At 39.7% G+C, this 15,553-nt stretch overlaps 1 protein-coding gene across 1 annotated transcript in view; it reads right to left on the bottom strand.

The window, feature by feature from the left end:
- ABCA4 (ATP binding cassette subfamily A member 4) overlaps positions 1–15,553 on the bottom strand; it is a 175,784-nt gene that overhangs the window by 22,771 nt on the left and 137,460 nt on the right. Inside the window, exons 31-42 of the mRNA XM_015413325.1 lie at positions 12,685–12,874; positions 9,716–9,810; positions 8,979–9,011; positions 7,967–8,072; positions 7,550–7,624; positions 6,810–6,979; positions 6,184–6,361; positions 5,027–5,142; positions 4,242–4,389; positions 2,879–3,002; positions 698–827; positions 430–550 (exon numbers count right to left, since the gene is read on the bottom strand). Of these exons, the coding sequence (XP_015268811.1) occupies positions 430–550; positions 698–827; positions 2,879–3,002; positions 4,242–4,389; positions 5,027–5,142; positions 6,184–6,361; positions 6,810–6,979; positions 7,550–7,624; positions 7,967–8,072; positions 8,979–9,011; positions 9,716–9,810; positions 12,685–12,874 (1,486 nt within the window). The remainder of the gene's footprint in view (positions 1–429; positions 551–697; positions 828–2,878; positions 3,003–4,241; positions 4,390–5,026; positions 5,143–6,183; positions 6,362–6,809; positions 6,980–7,549; positions 7,625–7,966; positions 8,073–8,978; positions 9,012–9,715; positions 9,811–12,684; positions 12,875–15,553) is intronic.

Here is a 15,553-nt window from a genome sequence, read left to right as displayed (position 1 = left end):
CATTATTAGAGGATGACATTGTCCCCACCTCAAAGTGCTCCAGTTCGGAATTCAAAGTGGAGACAAAACTCTGGGTCAGAGAGTCTAAGTACCAGGAAGCAGAGGAGCTATCCAGGTAGCTTGCAAGAGGCAGAAGCTGGTCATGGGGAATGTTTCATTAACAGCTGTCAGGCCTCAGATAAAGATCCTTGCCAGCCATCTGCCTACTTGCCACACCGTAGGGCTTGACTTGGGGAGGTCCTGACACTGGCTTACTTGTAATTTTAATAGGATGTCTCAAAAATGCTGAATCTACATATTAGCCAGAAAAATAAACTGACAAAAAATAAAACAAAGCAAAAAAGCAGATGTTTGGTATTTAGCATACTGTCTTTCCTGCCCAAGTGGACGTTAAGGGAAATGGATATTTTATCATTCCTGGAAGATTACCTTGGTCAACCCTTGTAATGTCAAGATATCTGTTTTGCTGCCTCCATTCATTATTCGTTGTCTTTCTTCTGCAACACCCTCATCTTCATCCGCAATAGGCATCAGGGTATTTTGAGGCAGCCTGACAAAACCAGAGTGCATGAGTTAATAATGTCTGAAGAGCAGCACATTTTAAAAAACACATATGTGGTACTTCCCCAGTCAGACATTTCTACATGTTAACACTAATTAATTTCATAGTTGGAAGTCTGAGGATTTTTCTACATACCATCCTGTAGAGAAGAAATTATGTTGCAACAGAAGATTCAGAAGAAAATAAGCAACCCCTTGCACTGCCAGAGCAACCATGTTCTTTCCAGCAAAATCCCAGTGAAACGGATTCAGAGCATGCTCTTCTCCTTAAGAGGTGAAACCAACCAAAAATCAAGCTGAATTTACTAACTAGATAAAGTCTTGCTCATCAGAACAAAAGCCATTAAAATAATTGACCTCAGATGCAAAGATACAATTAATTTCATAATTACTAAGCAACCACTACCAATTTTCTGAAATCTTCTAGTAAGGATGCTTAACTATGTACCTTTTGAGAAGTTCAATTATATTAACTCAAATATAGAAAGGGAAGGAAAAAGCCAAACAAAGGATAGTCCAGGCATCTGCTACTTTATTTCCCAGCCCATCTGGCTCATCTCTAAGGTTGTCTCTCCCTGAATGTATATAACATTTTCTAGAATCCTCCACTAAAGAGCTTAAAATTTAAACTGTGATACAGAGAAACTAATTAAGGCAGGAGAGGATGAAAAAAGAAGAGGCAAGGTAAAAGGAAAACGATGTGCAAATGCTGCTACACATATTGAGGCTTTGTATATGTTGGGGGGTGAAGCTCTGAGAACCAGTCTACCTATGACTCTTACAGTGTGGATGTTGCTGAAAATGGCACCTCCATGGTGGATTTTCCATCCTACAGTTATAATGTGCAGCAGTACACCCACATGAATCAGAATCATCATACAGTGAACTTCCTCACTGTATGTTGACTTAATATTTATAAAGACTACAAATTCGTAAATGAGCAAGTTGAATCTTAAAGAAATATTACTAATGGATGTATGTACCCAAAAATTATATTATTCAGTGATTGATTAGAAGAAAAATGTAATTAGGCTTGGTTGACATGTTGCTGTTCAGAATATATTTGAAGTATAGGGAGTTCATTGGATATGTATTTAAATTATAGGTATGCGTATTTTTGTGAAAACCCAATAAAAAGTATATTAAAAAAAGAAAGAAAGAAATCACTACAGAAAATAAATCCACCCTGCCTTCATGTTGAAGGGACTTCTCAGGTTTCTGTACCACCCACACCATCATTCTCAGTCCCTGACCTCTTACCCAACTGTCCCTTTTCCGTCTACCTCATATTTGTTAGGATAATTGAGATCTGGGCAAGAAATATGTCACCTACGCAGTACTTCTCATTGTTGAGGCTAAATAAATATTACAAAGAGGAGTGCAAGGCAGAAGAAATTTATTCTTAATGTGATTTTTATAGATACAGCTTTATAGAGCAAATGAGATAATAACTGTTTTTCCTGAACTGTACCAGGTGTGGAGGTATGTTACACCATACCCCCCCCCAAAAAAAAATTGTAACTGCTCTTCCTGACATCTAGCTCTTTATATGCATGTTATTTTGTGTATGGAAGGACTTCCACCATGTGATTCTGCAGCTGCAGTCTGTAATGAAGCAGCACAGTCCAGGAACAGGGTTACCATCTCATCTACAGTGAGAATATTTGAATCCAGCATATCAAATAAGGCCTTCAATTCACATAGTTCTATATTCTTTACTCTGACTATGGCAATGGTTCTCTAGGTTCTCAGGCAGAGAAAGGTCTTTCTGAATGCCTGCTACTCAAGATCTTTTCGCCGGAGATACCTGGGACTGGGATCTTCTGCATACAATGTATGTACTCTTCCAATAAGCCACAGCCCTCCCTGGGGTGCTGTATTCATTTGATTTCTTAACTTGTGCAGGAAGTTTCTAAACTAGTTGTCTCCTACATCTGTCACATCAAAAAAAGGGGAGGTGTAAAGTGTGGTGTAGGAGTTAGGAGTGGTGGACTCTAATCTGGAGAACCGGGTTTGATACCCCACTGCTCCACATGCAGCCTGCTGGGTGACCTTGGGTCAGTCACAGTTCTCTCAGAACTCTCTCAGCCCCACCTACCTCACAAGATGCCTGTTGTGGGGAGAGGAAGGAAAGGTGATTGTAAGCCACTTTGAGACTTCTTAGGGTAGAGAAAAGCAAGGTATAAAAAAACAACTCTTCTTCAAAGTTATTGGAAACGTCTTTCTCTAGATTGCGGAAAGACTGACTATAGAAGTCAATCTATCATATACTTAGTTACAAGGCACGCAATAATAATTCCATTGTTATTGTACTTACCAAATCGAGCATACACATCAGTTACTGCCTGGTTCATAGCCAGGTCAATGAGTCCACGGCCCAGGCAGAAATGAGGAAATACTAGGAGAATGTTTTTCAGTGTTTTGTTGAATTTCAGCAAAGACTGCATCAGACAAGAAAACATATGTGCTAATAAAACTCAGAGACTTTATAATTTATGGAACCATTCTGAAGTTAAACTGAAAGACCACACAACTCTTTACCTACTAGCTTTCAATAACGAGTGAAAACTCATGTATTGGTTGCTCTGCATATGGACCATACAAATAAAGTATGCAAAAGAGGCACAGGACATCTAGATGGCAGAAGGAGCTTTATTCTCCTGTGCAGTTGAAGAAAGGAGAGGTGAAGTGACCTACAAAGGGGGCTGCTCCTTCTGCATCGTTTCATAATGTTCAGAGTTTAAATAATATTTTATGCCAAAGACCAGAAGTGCAGGCATACCAAATGCTTTCTAAGAATTTCACTGCTGTCTGTTACAACTATGTAACAATTAACTGGCTGCCCCCTGTGTGAGTGACAAATGCCACAGAACCCACAGACCAAGCAGGGTTCCCTTGGTATATGGGAAAAAAAAAAGACAAATTAACCAAAAGAGAGAAACCCTTAAAAAAAAGCGCAATTAGGGCTGAAAATTCTCTAAAAGAGAAAGAATGTTGAGAACAGCTAAATGTCAGTTAAAGGGGAAAGGGGTGTGGAATCTAACAGATCAAGACCCAGAAAGTTCACAGAATATTATAGGGGAGGGCAGATTTCCAGTTTATCCCTTCTTCCTATTGATAATTTGTGGGTTCCCAGCCCATCACTGTATGGCTCCTGTATGGATGATGAAAACTGAAAAATCAGGCTACCTAAGAACAAGGTCTTGTCCATGGGGACGCGAAGAGTCGGACTCGACTGTGCGACTGAACAACAAGAACAAGGTTGGGTCTCCACATTCTTAGGGGCCTCCCATGTATGCAGACAAATATGACTTTGAAAATTAACCCAAAGAAAAAGGAAAACCCAGCCTGATGAGAACTTAATGTTGAGCAATGGGATGGAATGGGATGGAATACTGAGGGCAGCTGAATTAAACTGAAAACAGGCTGGGGGTCAACCTTTTAAGAGCTCACAGCTCTTTTGAGACATCACAGAATCCAGAAGAGGGAGGTTATGGGGAAGGGATTTCCAAACTGTTCCCTCTGTCTTGGTCCCTTGGGAGCCCCCAGGTTATTTCTACCAAACTCTTGTTTGCTTTTTAAAACTGATTGAACGTGCATCAGCAGAAACCACTCTCTGGATTGTGACTAAAAGTAAAGTACGTTTGTGATATTAAACCCTATGAGAAAGAGCCACTTACTGGATTGTTTTCAAAGAGCTCCAGGATAAATGTAATGGCACTACTGTTGATACCAATGAAGAGGTTAATGCAAGACAAGGCAACGTAAGCGGTGCTGGGAATACTGAAGAAGCAGGAAGCTGGGTACATCATTGGAATTATGGCCCATCTGCAGGCAAAAGCCAGGAGAAAAAAATCAGTAATCCCCTGCATTGTTTTCCTGTGATGACCAAAGTGAGGTTCAGATGGCAGAAACTTTTTCTGAAGCATGTCAAAATAGGTGAGAAAGCATCTTTCATCTGGCTTTATTTCCACTAATGCATTGGCCCATGCTTCAGCATTCTACATTTTACTGATGTCTTTCAGATGAAGAATCTAATCAATACACAAAGCTTTGTTATGCCCAACTGCATGAGCATGTTAATGTTTCCTAGGGTGATTGAACAACTGTTGGTCTGCCACAGCCAAGGTATCTTCTCCACATCATTTGTCTGAGCTAGATGGCAAGAGACCCAAACAACAGGCTGGCACAATTATTGATACAATTGTGCCACAGTTGTCTGCAATTAAGTGTGACTGGTATCAGTACAGAATCCTTCAAGCCACACCATTTGCTTGACACAATGCAGCAATTTTTGGTAATTTCAACTTTTTAGATTTTTGTGCACATTTGGGGATCACCCCAAATGTGCAGGAAACTCTCCCTGCCCCCCCAGGTGCCCCCGATGCGTGGATTTAGATATCCGCACGGAGGGGGCAACTTGGCTATTAGATATATAGATTAATGAAACATTGAGATTACTTACCCATATAGAAGTAGCAAAGCTATAAGTGCAGGGAGGTTGCTTGGTGATGTGTAAGCTTTCTTGTCGAAACCAATGAATATTGCAATTACTAGGGCAGCACTCACAGTATAATTCGCCTAGCACAGAAAAGAGAAAGAAAAGGGAAAGGCCAATGAAAACCAAGTCTGAATCCATTTGGAACCATATTTTTTTCTAGTATTTTTCAGGATGTAGCATGGCTTGCCCATGGAGGAACTAAAAAGTTACCTACAAGAGCAAGGTTGGTTTCAGGTTGGGGGGGGGCTGAGCAGAGGAGAGGGTCACCTTTGATCACCAAAGATGAAGTGCTGGGGATCGTGGGACCTGGTGTTCAAAAGGCATGTGCAATGGGGGGTTGTAATGAGACAGGGAATTATGTAAACTTGAGTGAAAAAGCTCACTAGAACCAAGTACATGTTTCTCACTTCTGAGAAGTGAGTCAATAGCATGGAGAAAGAAAGAGCAAAAGACCAACTTATCTTTTATGAAACAGTAGTGAACACTTAATCACTAGCTTTAGGAGAAAGAAAAGAATCCATTTAAGGTATTTACATATTTAAAACACTTCTAACCTTCTCCAAAATATCTTGCCTTAAGTTATGACAACACCCAAATAAAAGGATACATTCGGAAATAGCCTCTCTTAAAATGAATTAGAAAGCAATCTAGAAGATAAACCTTAGCAAAAAAAGAGAAATAGTCCCATTAGCATATTTTGTCTATAATGGAATGTATGAAGTTTTGAAAAATGTAGATTCTTAGGAGGCATTACTTAGGTAAGTAATGGAGGGAAGATGGCATTATGTAATAGGTGAAGCAGTTGAATACATGTTCAGTTCCTGCCTCTCCAGTTAAAGACCTGAGACCTGGAAAGCCACTGCCCAGTGGAGATGTGGATTAGATGGAACAAGGCAGCTTTGTATGTTCAGCTGTGTAAAGTACAAAAAGAAGGTGATACTGCTTCAAGATAAATTACAGGTCACAGGGATCAGGGCTAGTTCCAATTAATGAAAAAGAGCTGGGGAATTTGTTGGCACAAACCATTCTGGTGAGGCTTTATGATGATGTTTTATTGAATGTGTTGGATTCATTCCAACAACACACAATTTTTTCCTGCATCACTTTTAGAATCTACTTACTATGTCCCAAAGGAAATTGGTGGACCAGTAGACGACAGGGCTCACACCACTGACAAACTGGAGATGCTTGGCTTTCGTAACTTCTTCTTGGATGAGGTATAAAACAAAGCTTGCTGGGATGAAGGACATGGCAAAAATCACACAGATGGAAACAACAGCATCTACCGAGGTGGTCAGCCTACAACAGGAAAAACAGAAGGCAGAGGGACAGTCCATGAGCAAGGATGGCCAATGACATAAATTTCCCAGCTGAGATAATTTCTGGGTCTGGAGCTTGGTGAGGGAAAAAATTAGGAACTGCCAAGGATGGGGGACATGTAGGGAAGGAAAGTTTGGCACTCCCTCCTCCCCTACCATTTCTCACCTACAAGTATCCCTTCCAGCCACTGCCTTAGGAGGAAGACTGATGTTTACTCTGTAATGTTAGTTCTACCCCATAGAAACATAACATTCAAGAAATGTTGCTCAACAAGTAAGCTACCCAGGGGAAGACACAAACCTGTCGCTCAAAACACAAAGCCATTACTGAAGGTGAGCAAAAGTGAATAGAACAGATGAGGCTGCAACACAAACAATACACCTTAATTATACCCAGAAAATAAGAAAGGCAAATTTGTGCTGCTTACACAGTGACTTCAGAGAGCTGCTCCTTTGTGAGATTCAGGGGGTGGTTGATGGCAGTTATCCCATATTCCTCAGGGTCCTTGCTTTTATGGAGATTGGCTCGTAGGACTGCATTGTTGGCGATGTTGAGAAAACTGACCATAGCATGCCAACCTTTGTTGTTAAACCATACCTAGAAGAGCAAGAACCACATTAGCAACCTGATGTAGTCTACGGCACACACAATGTCTGCTTATTTCTGTTGTTTCTTGCTTGCTTATAAGGCTATATAAATAGAAATATACTTAGAGGTATTTGCTTTATTGCAGTATCTTCACCGTAAAATATCTGACATGAAATGGGACAGCATATCATTCTTGACATGAAAACCTATTCCAGACAAGCTGGAAGAACGTGATGGGGCTATTCAGTCTGTAGATCTATGCCAATAAAGGCACTGAACTGAACAGTCTGTAGAAAGGCAGAATTGTTTTCAGTGTAGGGGACAGATGATACCAGGTCTCATAAGATGAAAAAACTTGCAGAGAATTCTCATATTTCATCTCCTAAAACTGTCATATCAATGACATGTGCAATCCTTGTTCATATCTCTCAAGCTTTCTTCTAGCAAAATATTATTTTTTAGCTGAAGACAGTACAATAAAGCAAGCAAGGAGTGCTTTTTTCTGTCTTGCTGGTGTCGCTTATCAACCAAATTCTCCAGGATACTTGGCTTCAAAAATATAAGAATAGTTCTTAATACCTTAATATTGTCTTCAGTTTCCATGTGTTTTAGAAAATCTGACATTTCTTCAGCGACAGCTATTGATGCTTCCCCCTAAATAACAGAAAGCAAAGACTAAAATGCCATGTGAACATAACTAAGTCAATACTTTTGGTATGAAGAAATTGCTTAGAGCTCCTCCATCAAAACAAAATTGGACACTCAACACAAGAATGTAAGAGGTGCCCAGCTGAATCAGACCAGTGGTCCATTTGGTCCAGCATCCTATTTCAAACGTGACCCACCAGCCCACGGTGGGCCAACATACAGGGCACAGAGGCAAGTTCTGATGCTGCTTCCCAACACTGGTATTGAGAGGGTCACAGAAAACAAGAAATTCCCATTGTGGCTAGTAATCAATGATGGATCTGTCTTCCACGAACAATCCTTGCTTACCGCTGTTATGTTCATCATTTGACCAAGATCTCTGAGAAAACGAACAATTTGCTCTCCAGTGACATCAAGGACTGGGAGTTTTCCTCCAATGGAAATTCCTCCATATCTAAACACAAAACCACATCATCATTCTTCAGCTATGGAGTACTGCATTGCGCTTTTAAGAAATTATGAACGTATTAAACACTCAGGAATATATGTGCCTCTGTTTTAAAAAGGAAGCAGAAGTCAGGCACAAATATATTTTATTGATTTTGAGCTTAGTAATTTTTTTGTTTCAGAGATCTCAAGATTAATTTTTGCATCACAGAATATGTACCGAACAGTAATCAAGGGGGGGGGGAACGACTTGGTGATATGAAAATATATTACAGAATGGTATGAGTCTATCATGTAAGGATGTGGCTACAAGAATTCACTGCTACAGGTTTCCCAGTTTCTGTAGTAAAAAACTACAACAATGACAATTCCATTTTTAAAAAGTATTTCAACAGTGAATAAGGATGTTGTGAAAAATTATACTGTATTATAATATTATCAGAAACACTGGATATGTTCCTATAAGAAAAAAAAATACGAATGTAATACTGTATTTTCACTAAAATTGCACAATAGTATCCTTTGCATAAATTAGGAATTAATACTAGCCTTTGATCATGCTAGTATTTTACTCTAGGGCACTTGTTAAGAAGAGATTAGGAATGTTAATGCTGAGAGTTTGGGGGTGTTTGTGATTTTATTTGGTTTTAACTGGAATAGGGTTTTTTTAACTATTAATGTAAGCTGCCTTAAACCACAAGGAAAGGCTGGGTAAAAGTGTTTAAAAATAGATAAATAAATAAATATGTTGCAGGAGCTGCCTGTAACCCACCACCTATAACCTTAGGCAGAACACTAACTGACCAGCCATATCATGCTATCAGTCATTCAGTCCACCTTCATTTGAGACCAAGCCTTTACACTCCAAAATTCAACAGAGGATCTATAGCATGTTAGAACAGCATCCTCCTACCTTTGCTCATTAACCCAGTATTTGCTCTTCAAACTGCAGCAGAGAAAAGAAAACATTAAAATTTCAACATTCTTTATCATTCCAAACCAACTCTGGTTCATTCAGACACAACAGTCTATGTAAAAGGGAACTGCTGAATCAACTGAATTAATAATCTCTTATTAACTGTTGATGGATATTTTAAAATTTGTATTTTGTTTCATGGCATTTTGCCTTTTGTACATCACCCAGAGCTCAGTGTAAGCTGGTACAAGGTGATTAATAAATAAAATAAATAATAATAATGACAACAGCAACAACAACAACAACTACATCTGGGGATGTTGGGCTTATTTGTTTTTGTTGACCAAGACATCAGTACAAGAATGATAAAACCTGTTTGGATGACTAGCGGATGCAAGGGGGAGATGGGGTGGTGGGCTGGGTTTGTGTGTGCTCTCAATATCTACATGCTTATGGAGGTCAGCTAGTATCCTGAACATCTGGATTACAGATGCTGATTCCAAGTTCCAGTTTGCTGCAAAATACTTCATAAGTGCCAATACAAGGAAAAGACCATACGAAAGACCAAAGAACTGTGCAATATTTTTTTCTACAGCCAATTAGTAATGGTTTCCTTCACTGCACTAACGAATGGAGAACTGAGCAGTAGATTTCATATTCAGAACAGATACAATATCAAGATTTTGTTCAGACTGTGAACTGACTCTTCATTTAATAAACTGGAAGATCCAAACCTGCTTCTTATGAGGCTGGGATAGGTTTTCAACAGAAAATCAGAAATGTTTCGGTGTGTGAGATCCTGAAGAATGTCTGTGGTACGCTGAACCCTCTGAAAGTCAAATAAACAAAGAATTAAAAATAGTTCAGTCATTCACTTCCATTATCACAAATTGGCCATTCAGACTGGCGTAGGCAGGAAAAGGCTGTATGAATTTAAAAATTATCTTTTTACAGTTCTGGTTTAAGTGAGAAATCGCTACCCCCACTGAAACGAGAGAAGTGACCTGTCTCCACTTAACAGTTTCAGTAGAAACTGCTGGCCTTTTCCTGTGTCCTGAGTTCCTATCCAATAAAACAACAGAGATTTACAACCTTAAGCTAGGTCAGCTTCACAGAAGGCTGTCAACCAATTTTTAAGCTTTGATGAGCCTCACCCTAAAGATGAATGCAAGCGACATGCAAAACCCAAGCAAAAGTATCTCCTGGCTGGGAGCCATGCTTATAAAATCTTTTGTAATTTTAGAGCATAGTCATGTGCACAGAAACCATTCAGCAGCTAGCAAATGCACTTATGAAAAATGTTAATGTAGTGTGTGAATTTGACCACCAAGTGGCAGCATTAACTTTCCTTAAGAGAAAGGTGAGGTGGCCAGCCACCATACCTGATGGTTTTCTTGAAAGAATACTATCAGCCACCAAGGGGTGAGTATTCTGGCATTCCCTTGTTTTTTACCGAAGCAGATAAGGAAATCATAATGCCCAGTCCAGCAACTGCCCAACATGAACCCAGTGTATTAGCAAATGAATCTCTGCTATAGAATCATTCAATACCAATTACAGTTGCCAATGGCCTGAAGAAAAATGTCCAGTCCCTTTAATAGAGGGTTATTTGCCTCCATGTTATTTACCTCCATGCTCAGAAAAGCTTCAGCTGCTCATTTCTACGCACTGTCCTTATTAAAGGGACAGGCCATTTTTCTCCAGGCCTGTTGGCAACCCTAATATCAAGAGTTCTCTTATTCATTACTACAACAGCTCTGTGAGGAAGGTAATATTTATTCCAATTGAACAGATGGGGGAAATGGAGGCAAAAAGTTAACAACATGCTCCAAAGACTCTTCAGTGAATCCATACAAGCTGAGAGTGAATTTGAACTCAGAACTCCAAGGATCAAATTCATTTTTTAAAATTCCATTCCATTACCTTGTTGGACAAAGTAGGACTGAATACTAGGATCATTTTATTCCAAGTTTATCCTGTTTTCTTTCAAGAAATTCAGTAACATTCTCGTAAGCACTCCTAAAGATTGTAGCAAATCTAAATGAAGCCCACTTCTAATTTAAAAGTACAAGAAGAAGGGAAGATAGATCAAGACGAGTAACCATGTTAGTCTGTCTGTAGTAGTAGGAAAGAGCAAGAGTCCAGTAGCACCTTAAAGACTAACAAAATATTTGGCAGGGTAGGATCTGAAGACGTTAGCAGTGACTCAGGAAAGCTTAGTTAAGAAGAAGGAACAGTATGGCCCCGCATATCTCATCTCCTATGCTGACCTGGACTTTGAAAGCAGAGGCACAATGGAAACATTTCAAACCCAGACTTAACAACCCACTACATTTGCTTTTTGTCAAAGAAACCAGCAGAGAAAAGGCTGTGTCAATTGATTTGGCTGCAGGCATTAATTAACTCTGCCCCCCTTAATTAAGAAACTGTAAATAATAGGGCACTTTGCCACTTGTTAAGCAGAAAGGTAAATGTGTGGGTGGTTAAGGACTGTGGAGGCAAAGGTGATTGTGGTGCACAGCCAGGCCAGCTCAGCAAATGCCAAGTGATATCATTTTGATGGGCCCTAGGGATTGGAACAGAAATGCCAGCCTCTAACAATTCTCATTTGTAAATAATATTTTGCTACTGCTAGAGAGAAAATTATAACACAGCGTGAACTCTTGGAAACAAAAGGCAATTAGGCAGGGGTGAATGTAATTTAGATTTCTTACCAATACTATCTCTCCCACAGGACTCAAAGCAAAAGACGGAATGTAACACTTCAGCCACTTTCTTACTTTCTTACTTTCACCCCTGTAACTGAGAGCCTCTTTTTAGTAGCTACTAAAATGCACCAAAACGATGTGGTTCTGCTTTTGCCCTTGTTCCCACTGATCTACTTATAATAGTCTCCTGGCCTGTTATGCCTCTGTTGCATTGCAGGTGTTTAAACAGGGCGATTTGACCATAAAGCTGCCAGAAATCTATGCAGAAGGTACAATAAAATCCGATGATGAAAGAAAGTGAAAGCGGCATGCAATGCAGAGGGGAATTTCTGTTCCAAAGTGGGTTTTGTAAAACAACGGAGGGAAAAAACAATGCAGAATCAGCCACAGTGTGGTTCTTTGCTTTGTATAACGATGATATTGGAGAACTTTTAAATCTTATTCTTACTAAGAAGCTGCTGTAGTGAGGCTCAACAGGCAGTTCTTTGGCATGCATAGACACTTTGCTTGTGATGTACTCCTCCCTATATCAGTGGCCTGGTTATGCCACATGCCCATGTATGTTACACTGTATACAGCAGAATCTTAGCTTCTTGCAAATTTCTGCTTTTATTTTCATGAAGAAAGAGCTAGAAGAAATCTGCATGCACTCAGGAGAGGCACCTCAAGAGAAATTCAGGGGTCAACGGTATTAGTCTGGCTTGCCCTAGGCATTTCTCTCCCCATTCATTCCTCTTATCTGTCCCCTATAAACACTGTCTTCACCAAAATATTCCAAATTCTACATCAACTATCAATTTAAATTTGAACATGTTCAGCAAATCATGCAAATATGTGTAAAACTACTGCAAAGGCAAAACTGGGGTGTGACTTTCTGTATGGATACCGCAGCGTGATTAATTATTACCCAGTCTTTCTATGCAGTGCAAACCAATTAGATAGTAACCACAGGGCTTCAGACCAGTGAACAATGGCAACCAAGCATTGCACATTACTTGTGGGGGAGGAAGTCCTCCAGCTCCCAAAGGGCACTCAGGTAGCATAGTGAGTTTCTCTTCTGTGCTGCATTTGCAGGAGGGGGAGGGGTTGTCAGGGTTCCACTTGTTGAGGCGAAAAAGGATAGAGACATTAAAAGGAACAGTTGGCGTCTTCCAAGCCGCTGATGTATTAATGCAGGTATAATTCCTGTGCAAGGATACAGAGAAAGCAATTTGGTCACGCTGGATCCCCAGATTTTTACTGTACTTACATATCTCACTTTTATCATAGTAAAAAGGTAAAGGTAAAGGTTCCTTTGCTTGAAAGCCAGTCGAGTCCAACTCTAGGGTTGCGGTGCTCATCTCTGTTTCAAAGCCGAAGAGCCAGTGCTGTCCGAAGACGTTTCTGTGGTCATGTGGCCGGCATGACTAAACACCAAGGCGCACGGAATGCTGTTACCTTCCCACCAAAGTGGTACCTATTTATCTACTTGCAATTTCTTGCTTTCGAACTGTTAGGTTGACAGGAGATCATAGTGCCCACAGTCAAAAGGAATGGCTCCCAAAAAGATCACAAACTCAAACTCAGCCTGATCAGTCATAAAGACCATACTTACAAGGAGGTAACAAAGATCATATCTGCACACATTTGTATAAATGTTTATACCCATTTAATGGTCATGAATCTTCTAGTAAAGATTTATTGTATTTTTAGTTTGGTTAAGATGCTAATAATTCTCCATTAAAGCTCCGTAGTGCCCCTCATAGAATGAACTGGGGTTACATGGGTGATGGAATCGGTATTAAGCCAGTCTGGCCATATCTAGAGTACGCTATCAAAAATTTTTTCACATAGCTTAAGTGCCTTGTCTGTTGCCACACAGCAAATCAGACACTGTAACCGGAACCAGGAGTGGGTGTGGGTTTTTGTATGCTGCAGGGGCAAACTCAGATTTCCTGGCAGGCAGTATAAGCATTTTCCTTTCCCTATATATTTATAACAGTATGGCTTGTTCTTAATATTTCTCTACTACCATTGTCTTCATATTAGAAACACTGGGGTTGCTATTAAACCTAGATCATGTGTGGTTATGGAAACCCAGAGAGGCAGAGCGGTACAACAGGCAGAGTAATAGAAAACCATTAGGAGACAGTAGGAGATTCCATATTCCTGTTTTGCTCCTGGCTTGCTACATGATACTGGAAAAATAATTATTCAAGATATTAATCTGCTGGGAAAGACAATCCACTCTTGTTTCAAGACGTATCAATGAACACATGATATTGCCTTAGACCGAGTCAGATCACTGGTTCATCAAGATCAGTATTGCCCACTCTGACTTGTCACTGGCTCTTCAGAGTCTCAGGCAGAGGTCTGTCATAGAATCATAGAGTTGGAAGGGACCTCCAGGGTCATCTAGTCCAACCCCCTGCACAATGAAGGAAATTCACAATTACCTCTCCCCATACCCCCAGTGACCTCTGTTCCATGCCCAGAAGATGACAATCCCACCCCCCCAATCCCTGGCCAAACTGGCCTGGAGAAAATTGCTTCCTGTGGCGATCGGCATTTCCCTGGGCGTGTAAAAAAGGGCCACACGAACCAAACATTGATGCAACGCTTCCTGCCCTCCCTCTCATGATCTGCCTAAGTTCACAGAATCAGCATTGCTGTCAGATGGCCATCTAGCCTCTGCTTAAAAACTTCCAAAGAAGAAGAGCCCACCACCTCCTGAGGAAGCCTGTTCTACTGAGGAACCACTCTGTCAGAAAGTTCTTCCTAATGTTTAGCCGGAAACTCTTCTGATTTAATTTCAACCCGTTAGTTCTGGTCCAACCTCTGGGGCAACAGAAAACAACTCTGCAACATCATCTATATTTTTTTCCCCAAAAAATAAGTTTATTTAGAATAAAATGTAAAACAGTGTTAAAGGTGGAGAAGGTAAAGGTATACAAGGGTTTCTATAATATCTTGAATGGTTCTTAATTTTACAAATAAGTAAATTTACATTACAAGTCATAGTTTTCCATAGCGTCAAAATCATACATAACCAGAAAAGATAAAAACATTCAAAAACAGAAATTATATATTTATGTACCATATATCAAAAGTTGATTTTTCGCTTTAGAAATAGTTTCCCAGTTAAATTTGTCTATAGTGATCTTGTCTAGCACTGGATTCCACTTATCTAAAGGATCATAAAACTCACATTCGTTTTGTTGTTCAGTATTGTAAATGGAATATTTTTCTAAAAGGAAAAAATCCCAGACTTTATGGATCCATTGTGTAATGGTAGGAGGTTGTCTATCTTTCCATTTTTGCGCGATGACCAGTTTAGCCGCTGTGAGTAAAACATAAACTAGAGTTTTTTCCCTCATAGTGAGTGTATCAGAAGGCCATAGGTTTAACAAAATTATTTTTGGCTCTAACGGTATGTCAAGTCCTGTAAACCTTTTAATATTTTCTAAGATTATTTTCCAAAATTGCTGTATTACGGGACATTTCCACCATACGTGAATATAGTCCGCTTTTTGTCCACATTCTTTCCAACATAATGGAGAAGCATGTTTATATATATGGGTGAGCCTTGTTGGGGTTAAGTACCAACGCATTAAAGTTTTTGCTGACGCTTCTTGTATGTATGTCGATTTGGTAGACTTTATTTGTATTTTCCAGATTTCTTCCCATTGGTCTGAAGTGAGAGATTGCTGGAGATCCTTGTGCCAAGCGAGCTGGTAGTGGTGCATCCTAAGTGCATTGGTGTTAAGTAAACTTTGATATATTTTTGCAATTAATCCTTTTTTTTTATATGGTTTAAGTAATAGGTTCTCAAAATCTGTAGTAGGTTTTGTAATATTTTCTTGAAATTTGGTAGTTGTAATCAAA

Source organism: Gekko japonicus, unplaced genomic scaffold, assembly GCF_001447785.1.
Source record: "Gekko japonicus isolate JY-2015 unplaced genomic scaffold, Gekko_japonicus_V1.1 scaffold70, whole genome shotgun sequence".
NCBI classification, from domain to species: domain Eukaryota; kingdom Metazoa; phylum Chordata; class Lepidosauria; order Squamata; family Gekkonidae; genus Gekko; species Gekko japonicus.
The sequence above is the reverse complement of the archived record's forward strand: the minus strand, read 5'-3'. Positions and strand labels throughout refer to the sequence as shown.